A 9,472-nucleotide genomic window follows, 5' to 3' on the forward strand; every position below is an offset into this window, starting at 1 on the left:
TTTTTTTGAGAGGGAGTCTTACTCTGTCACCCAGGTTGGAGTGTAATGGCGTGGTCTTGGCTTACTGCAACCTCCACCTCCCGGATTCAAGTGATTCTCCTGCCTTAGCCTCCCAAGTAGCTGGGATTACAGGCGTCCGTCACCACACATGGCTAATTTTTGTATTTTTAGTAGAGACAGGGTTTCACCCTGTCAGTCAGGCTGGTTTCGAACTCCTGACCTCAGATGATCTCCCCACCTTGGCCTCCCTAAGTACTGAGATTACAGGTGTGAGCCACCGTACCCAGTCCGAGGCCCAGATTTTCAAACAAATCCTCTGGTGTTAAAGGTCTTGGAGCCTGGAGTTAGTGGGGGAAACAATGGCGAGTTCAGCTGTCTCAGGAGTAAAGGATGAGGTCAAAGGTCACAGTCTGTATTTCTCTGGAGAGAAGATATTTTCTTGGGGTGAAGAGTGGGGATGAAGACAGTCAACACTGGATAATATAGATTCACTCAGGTCAAAGGTCTGACTATCTTCACAACAAATAGTGATAGTAACAGGTATGATCTGTTGAGCACCAATAGGTGCCAGGCCCCTACTGAGTGCTTCTCATGAATGCTCTCATTTAATGCTCAGAATAACCAATGATGTGGTGACATGTTATTATCTTTCTTTTATAGGTGAAGAAATTAAGGCCTCAAGAACTTGCCTGCCCAGCCAGGGTAATGCCACTGATAAATGGCAGATTTAGGACTGAATCCAGGTCTGTATAAATCAGGACATTAGACATTTTGACTCTTTGAGGTCAAAGTTCAGAGAACTGGATGCTTAGTCACAAGCTGGAGTGGGAGGAGGGTCATCTGTACCAGTTCCAAACAACCCAGGTTAGGGGCCTGATATGGTTTGGCTGCGTCTCCACCCAAATCTCATCTTGAACTGTAGCTCCCGTAATTGCCACACACTGTGGGAGGGACCTGGTCGGCGATAACTGAATCATGGGGGCAGTCTCCCACATACTGTTCTCGTGATAGTGAATAAGTCTCATGAGATCTGATGGTTTTATAAGGGGAAACCCCTTTCACTTGGTTTCATTCTCTCTCGCCTGCCGCCATGTAAGACGTACCTTTCACCTTCCACCATGATTGTGAGGCCTCCCCAGTCATGTGGAACTGTGAGTCCATTAAACCTTTTTTTGTTTATAAATTACTCAGTCTTGGGTATGTCTTTAGCAGCAGCATGAAGATGGACTAATACAGGGCCTATGGTGTTATTTTATTTATATATATACACACACACACACACATAAATATATTAAAATATATTTACATTCATGCAGATATAGTTACATATATGCAAATACATCAACACATGTAAACATATTTACATATATGCAAATATGTGTAAATATAAATATACTTATATGCAGATATTTACAAATAAATATATTTGCATATATAAATAAGTATATTTGCATATATAAATATATGTTTATATATTTATTTTTAATATAAAACATATATATTTATATATATATATGATTTTGTGCACAGTTCCTGGGTCAAACTCCCATGGCCCTTATCTTTTGTTAGAACAGTCTTTTATTAGAACAGTCTAATAAAACAGTTCGAACAGTCTTTTGTTAGAACATTGGGTGTGTTAGGCCTCATGAAACAGAACCTCTCCAGCCTTCTTCTGCCCTCCTTTCACCTGCCCCAAGGCAGATCTCTAATCTTCCCCCACCTTTCTGATTTTGAGTCATAAAACTATACCCAGAGAGGGTCCTGCCCGATACCTTGGGGGAAAGAATACTGACATCATGAAGCTTCCATAAAAACCCAAGAGGACTGGGTTTGAGGGGCTTCCAGATAGCTGACCCATGGAGGTTTCTGGAGGGTGGTGCCCAGGGATGGCATGGAAGCTCTGAGACCCTGCATTCCCCCATACCTCACTTAATGTATCCCTTCATCTGTATCCCATGCAATATCCTTGACAATGAACCAGTAAACCTAAATAAGTGTTATCTTGATTACTGTGAGCTGTTCCAGCGAATTAATCAAACCCAAAGAGCCAGGTGCGGTGGCTCACACCTGTAATCCCAGCATTTTGAGAGGCCAAGGCCGGAAGATCACTTGAAGTCAGGAGTTCGAGACCAGCCTGGCCAATATAGTGAAACCCTGTCTCTATCAAAAATACAAAAAATTAACCGGGTGTGGTGGCAGACACCTGTAATCTCAGCTACTTGGGAGGCTGAGGCAAGAGAATTGTTTGAACCTTGGAGGTGGAGGTTGCAGTGAGCCGAGATTGTGCCACTGCACTCCAGCCTGGGGGACAGAGTAAAACTCCATCTCAAAAAGAAAAAGAAAAAGAAAAAAGAAATTCTGGAGGCCCAGACTTGTGACTGGTGTCTGAAGAGCAGGGAGCAGTCTTGGGGACTGAGGGCCAACCTGTGAGATCTGACACTATCTCCAGGTAGATGGTGCCGGAATTTAATTGGAGGACACCCAGTTGGTGTTCGCTGTTTGGTATGTGGGAAAAACTGCCCACATTTGGTCACGGAAGTCTTCTGTGTTGACGATTGTTGCATTATCAGGAGAGCAGAGGAAAAACATAGCTTGAGAGAGTTTTTCCCTAACAGAGCCAGACTCTGGAATTCTAACAATTGAAGAATCTGGATCTGCGTCTTAAAGGAAACTCAACCCCATCTCAACCCAACCTCCCCACTACACAGATGGAGAAGCTGAGGCCCAGAGAACAGTCAGGTTTAAGCCACAGGCCAAGACCACCTGAAGGACGGAGCCTTGGATGCTGAGGGCTCATGTGGGTGGGATGGCTTACCGAAAGAGGACTCTGGGGATGCCGTGTGGCCAGTGGGGTGCTGGGAGTGGCGGCTACCGAAGCCCCATCCAGGATGGGTCCCAGGAGGCGACGGAGGTCAGGGCTGCAGAAACGGCGGGGGTCAGCGGCCAGGGCAGCCTCGCTCAGGGAAGGGGGGTGCAGGAAGGCGAGGATCCGGGGACCAGGGGCGTCTGCAGGACACATGGAGATGGGGAGGACACGGGCTGGTGACCAAAGGCCGAGGGCCAGAGCCCTCCATACCACCCGGGAACACAGTTGACATCAGCAAGTCAGGATGGCCACTGTTCTTAGTGTGGGAGTAAGGAAGGGGCCTGGAGGACCCCTGCTGGGCCAGGTGTAAACTTTATTTTTATTTTTGAGATGGAGTCTTGCTCTGTTGCCTAGGCTGGAGTGCAGTGGCATAATCTCAGTTCACTGCAGCCTCCGCCTCCTGGGTTCAAGCGATTCTGTGCCTCAGTCTCTGGAGTAGCTGGGATTACAGGTGCCTGCCATCATGCTCAGCTAAGTTTTGTATTTTTTGTAGAGACAGGGTTTCACCATGTTGGCCAGGCTGATCTCAGACTCCTGACCTCAAGTGATCCGCCCACCTCGGCCTCCCAAAGTGCTGGGATTGCGGGCATAAACCACTGCACCCAGCCCGGGTGTGAACTTTAGTGGCCACATTGTGTGGAGGCTCCGAAAACTCTGAGGGGAGGGGATTGGTGGCTCAGATCAGCATTTGGCCATTCCATTCAGCTCTGGGGAGCTTGCACCTCAGGAGAAAAGACTGGCCTCAAGTCCTCAAGGAGGCTGTAAGGTCCCCAGAGGTTAAGACAAGGCCCAGAGCCAGCTCTGAGCCAGAAAAGGAAAGGATATTATATCAGCAATCCCACCCCACACCCAGGAGCATGGGTGGCCAGCAACAGCTGGGAGAAGGTGAGGTCTTGAAGGAGAGAGGGAGGCTCATCCACGATGGCAGGAGAGTGAAGGAAGAGGGAGAAAGGAGCCAGACTTAGAAGGATCAAGATTACTGGAAGCCAAAGAGTGGCAAAGCCAGAATAGGGAAGAGGCAGAAGCATGGGGACAATGTGGAGCCACAGCAGGATTTAGAGCAGAGGCCAGCAAGAGACTGAAGCAACCATGCCATAGCCACAGGAGGGGAGGGAGGACAGGAGAGAGAAGAGCATTCTGGGAAACTGCATGTGCAAAGGCCCTGAGGCACGAGGCTGGAGTGTTCCAAGGGCTCTTAGGAGGCTGTGTGGTTTGGAGGCGGAGTGCGCAGGGAAGGGAGGCAGGAGGCAGGTCCCACAGGGCCTGGTGAGCCATGTTAAGGTGCTTGGGCTTTCTCCCAAGGGCCCTGGGGACACAACCCCTCCCAGCCCCAGCCCTGCCCCATACCAAGGCTGTTCCTAGAGTTAGGGGTGTCCTTCTGAGAGGGGGCGCCCCGCTGAATGGGTCTGCGAGAGTGTCGCTCCGTTTGCTCCAGGGACAGCACCACTCCGGTCTCTTCCACCTGGCTGGGGTACAAGAGAGAAAGGGAGGTGAGAGTCAGGGAGGGTCCTTGGCTCCAGCCCAGGTAGCCTGTTCAGGTGATGTCCTATTACAGAAGGCAATGGCGCCCAGGGGCTTGGAGGGCATTTCACAGAAGATAATTGCCCACATTTATTTGTCTCCTATAAGAGTTTGATTTTTTGTTGACTGCTTTTTATTCTGACAGCAATTTTTTTTCTTTTTCTTTTTCTTTCTTTAAGACAAGGTCTCACTCTGTTGCCCAGGCTGGAGTGCAGTGGCACGATCTTGGCTCACTGCAACCTCTGCCTCCCAGGTTCAAGTGATTCTCCTGCCTCAGCCTTCCGAGTAGCTGGGACTACAGGTGGACGCCCCCATACCTGGCTAATTTTTGTATTTTTAGTAGAGACGGGGTTTCACCATGTTGGCCAGGCTGGTCTTGAACTCCTGACCTCAGGTGATCCACCTGCCTCAGCCTCCCAAAGTGCTAGGATTACAGGCATGAGCCACTGCGCCCAGCCTATTCTGACAACATTTTAAAAAGAAAGTTAAGTTTGTCCCTTCCCAAGCTCCTTCTGTAAAAGGAAAGGCAGAAAAAAGAGCTGGCATTTAGCACAGCCTGGGCAGAGAGGAGGAAGACTGAGGGAAGCGGGTAGGGCGGCACCGAAAGACAGAAGTGGGAAGAGACCTAGGAACAGACAGGGGACGCCCAGGGGCAAAGAGAGGGGTGAGCAAAAGGCTTCAGAATACCTAAATATTCTCTTTATAGATTTTAACTTATAAACATATTCTTAGAAAGGTATTGATGAAAAAATATATTTTTAACATAGTCTTCATTACATTACCAAATAGGAAGAATTCATAGGGCTGTAATTTTTATGAATAAGATTTTATTTATGCTGTTTCTATTCATAGATATTTTTCATATTCAAGGGAACAGGTTTATAAATACATCCTTATGTCCCTGCCACCTCCCTTCACACAGTCTGTGGCTGCAGAGACAATCTAAATGCTCGCTGGGCAAGTTGGCTTTTGGAGAGTTGGGTGGGGCTGAGGATCAGGCCCTCATTTGCATCTCATCTGCATAACCCACTTCAGGACAGGATGCAGGTGGGCATGGTTTTCCCACCAGCTCCTTGAGAAGCTGTGACCTCTCCCCACCCTCGTTAAACCCTCCCTGGGCTGGAAACATCCTAATTTAGACTGGATCAAAGCCACCCTTATTCCCCTGAAAGACACAAGCACACACAATCGACCTCGCACACACACTCGGTACACGCAGGCACAAACAGGAGCGCTCACATACACCTGGGTGCATACAGGGACAGCTATGCTCACACGTTCCATACACTTGGGCTCCAATATGTGCACATGTGACACATTCAGTTCACTCATTCATCATTCCACAAACATCTCCTCGTCAAGCACTACTGTGTAGTGGTTCATAGCAAGGACTCCGTAGTCAGTGGCCTGGGTTCAAATCCCAGTTCTGCTACTCACGCAGTGGTGTGATCTTGAATATGAAAATAAAATATATTATTAAAATTAGGCCGGGCACGGTAGCTCATGCTTGTAATCCCAGCACTTTGGGAGGCTGAGGCGGGTGGATCACCTGAGGTCAGCAGTTTAAGACCATCCTGGCTAACATGGTGAAACCCCATCTCTACTAAAAATACAAAAAAAAAATTAGCTGGGCATGGTGCTGCACATCTGTAGTCCCAGCTACTCGGGAGGCTAAGGCAGGAGAATGTCGTGAACCTGGGAGGCAGAGCTTGCAGTGAGCCGAGATCGTGCCACTGCTCTCCAGCCTGGGAGACAGAGTGAGACTCCGCCTCAAAATAAATAAATAAATAAATAAATAAATAAATAAATAAAATTAATTTCACCTGCTTCTGTTTACTTTTTTTTTTGAGATAGGATCTCAGTCTGTCACTCAGGCTGGAGCCGTGGTGCAATCTCAGCTCCCTGCAGCCTCAATCTCCCAGGCTCAGGTGATCTTCCTGCCTCAGCTTCCTGAGTAGCTGGGACTACAGGCACATGCCACCATGTTGGGCTAATTTTTAAATTACTTTTAGAGATGGGGTCTCCCTATGTTGCCAAGGCTAGTCTCAAACTCCTGGCCTTGGACTCCCAAAGTGTTGGGATTACAGGTGTGAGTTATCACACCCAGCATTCTGTTTACCTTTCAAGGTGGCTACCAGAAAATTCAAAATGACATACATGGCTGGCATCATGCTTTTCCTGGACAACATTGGGTTAGATAGTAGTAATACTAGGGAGGGCCGGGCGCAGTGGCTCACGCCCATAATCCCAGCACTTTGGGAGGCTGAGGTGGGTGGATGACTTGAGCTCAGGAGTTTGAGAGCAGCCTGGCCAACATGGTAAAACCCCATCTCTACTAAAAACACAAAAATTTGCCGGGTGTGGTGGCGGGTGCTTGTAATCCTTACTTGGAAGGTTGAGACAGGAGAATCACTTGAACCCGGGAGGCAAAGGTTGCAGTGAGCTGACGTTGTGCCACTGCACTCCAGCCTGGGCAACAGAACGAGACTGTGTCTCAAAGAAAGAGAGTGGTAAGTACTACGGAGAAAATAAAGCAGTGACGGGATTTGGCAATTTATTTTTTTATTTTTATTTTTATTTTTGAGGCGGAGTCTTGCTCTGTCACCCAGACTGTAGTGCAGTGGCCGGATCTCAGCTCACTGCAAGCTCCACCTCCTGGGTTCATGCCATTCTCCTGCCTCAGCCTCCCGAGTAGCTGGGACTACAGGCGCCCGCCACCGCACCCGGCTAGTTTTTTGTATTTTTTAGTAGAGACGGGGTTTCACCATGTTAGCCAGAATGGTCTCGATCTCCTGACCTCGTGATCCGCCCTTCTCGGCCTCCCAAAGTGCTGGGATTACAGGGACTTGGCAATTTAAAAGAGGGCAATCAAAGAAGGCCTGGCTGAATACACAAGTTAATAGGGTAATTACAAATGGTTTTAAGTGCTCTGGTGCAAAAGTACAGGATACCAGGAGAGAAAATGGGGGTGGGGGGCACCTGAGCTCATGTAGGGGCTCAGGAAAGAGAGTCTCCAGAAGTGATGTCTGAGCTAAGACTTAGCAGGCATGACTCAGGAGAAAAAGGAGGAGGGAAGAGAGGAGAGCATTCTGGGCTGGAGGAACAGCCTGTGCAAAGGCCCTAAGGTTTGGAGGGTGAGTGAGAAGGGGAGGGAGGCAGGAGCTTCACAGGGCCTGGTGAGCCATGCCAATGCCCTTGGCCTTTCTCCTAAGGATGCTGGGGAGCCTCAGAAGGGCTCTGAGAAGGGCAGAGACATGAGGCCTAAGTTGATTTGGAGGCCTGGCATGGTGGTTTCACATCTGTATTGCAGCACTTTAGGAGGCTGAGGTGGGAGGATCACTTGAGCTCAGAAGTTTGAGACCAGCCTGAATAACACAGTGGGACCCCATTCCTATTTAAAAAAAAAATTATAGGCTGGGTGCCAGGGCTTACACCTGTAATCCCAGCACTTTGGGAAGCTGAGGCGGGTGGGTTGCTTGAACTCAGGAGCTTAAGACCAGCCTGGGCAACATGATGAAACTCCATCTCTACAAAAAATACAAACAAAATTAGTCGGGCATGGTAGTGCATGCCTATAGTCCCACCTACCTGGGAGGCTCAGTCATGCACTCCAGCCTGCATGACAAAGCAAGACTTTATCTCAAAAAAATTTATAGACATATATATATGTTGATTTGTATTTCAGAACATTTCTCCAGATCTAGAAAAACCCCTAAGGCTTTAGAAACTGATGCATGTCCTATAGGATAACCTTCAAAGAAAAGCTGTAATTATTTTTTCTTTTCTTTCTTTGTTTTTTTGAGATGGAGTCTCGCTCTGTTGCCCAGACTGGAGTGCGGTGGTCTCATCTCTGCTCATTGCAACCTCTGCCTCCTGGGTTCCAGTGATTCTCCTGCCTCAGCCTCCCAAGTGGCTCAGATTACAGGCATGCGCCACCACGCCTGGGTAATTTTTGTATTTTTAGTAGAGATGGGGTTTCACCATGTTGGTCAGGCTGGTCTTGAACTCCCGACCTCAAGTCATCTGTCCACCTCGGCCTCCCAAAGTGCTGGGATTATAGGCGTGAGCCACTCACTGCGCCTGACTGAAAAGCTGTAATTTTAACTCTGCCTCACAATGTTGTCATGGATACCTCTGCATTCCTAAATGGTGAAAAGCTTCTATGACACATGATGGAGAAAAAAAGCCCCATCGTGATTTTCTCACGACACATCTATTAGAATGACTAAAAGTAACACCAAACCCAAACACCCAGACAAGATGAAATGCTGGCACAGAAGTGGAGCAACTGGAACCCTCATACATTGCTGATGGGAATGCAAAATGATACAGCCACTTTGGAAAACAGTTTGGCTGTTTCTTTTTTTTCTTTTTTTGGAAATGGAGTCTCCCTTTGTTGCCCAGGCTGGAGTACAGTGGCGTGATCTCGGCTCACTGCAACCTCTGCCTCCCAGGTTCAAGTAATTCTTCTGCCTCAGCCTCCTCAGTAGTTGGCACTACAGGCATGCACCACCACACCCAGCTAATTTTTGTATTTTTAGTACAGATAGGGTTTCACCATGTTGACCAGGCTGGTCTTGAACTCCTGATCTCAGGTGATCCACCCACCTTGGCCTCCCAAAGTGCTGGGATTACAGGCACGAGCCATCACACTCTGCCCTGGCTGTTTCTTTCTTTTATTTTTTGAGACAGAATCTCACTCTGTCACCCAGGCTAGAGTGCAGTAGTCTGATCTCAGCTCACTGCAACCTCCGCCTCCTGGGTTAAAGTGATTCTCGTGTCTTGGCATCCCAAGCAACTGGAGTTACAAACATATGCCACCACACCTGGCTAATTTTTGTATTTTTAATGGAGACAGTGTTTTGCCATGTTGGCCAGGCTGGTCTCAAACTTATGGCCTCAACTGATCCACCCCCTCAGCCTCCCAAAGTGCTGGGATTACAGGAGTGAGCCACTGCAGACAGCCACAGCAGTTTCTTAAATTAAATATACACTTACTATATAACCCATCCATTCCAATCCTAGCTGTTTACCCAACAGAAATGAAAACATGTGATCTCATAAAATCTTGTATGAGAATGTTTA

The 9,472-nt window shown here is 48.0% G+C and overlaps 1 protein-coding gene across 1 annotated transcript in view; it reads right to left on the reverse strand.

Annotated features, from left to right (window-relative positions):
• HIF3A (hypoxia inducible factor 3, alpha subunit) overlaps nucleotides 1-9,472 on the reverse strand; it is a 48,937-nt gene that overhangs the window by 18,719 nt on the left and 20,746 nt on the right. Inside the window, exons 9-11 of the mRNA XM_011963147.1 lie at nucleotides 4,214-4,332; nucleotides 2,816-3,006; nucleotides 279-316 (exon numbers count right to left, since the gene is read on the reverse strand). Coding sequence (XP_011818537.1) covers nucleotides 279-316; nucleotides 2,816-3,006; nucleotides 4,214-4,332 — 348 coding nt within the window. The remainder of the gene's footprint in view (nucleotides 1-278; nucleotides 317-2,815; nucleotides 3,007-4,213; nucleotides 4,333-9,472) is intronic.

The sequence above is a fragment of the Colobus angolensis genome, unplaced genomic scaffold (genome assembly GCF_000951035.1).
Source record: "Colobus angolensis palliatus isolate OR3802 unplaced genomic scaffold, Cang.pa_1.0 Scaffold60, whole genome shotgun sequence".
Classification (NCBI taxonomy): domain Eukaryota; kingdom Metazoa; phylum Chordata; class Mammalia; order Primates; family Cercopithecidae; genus Colobus; species Colobus angolensis.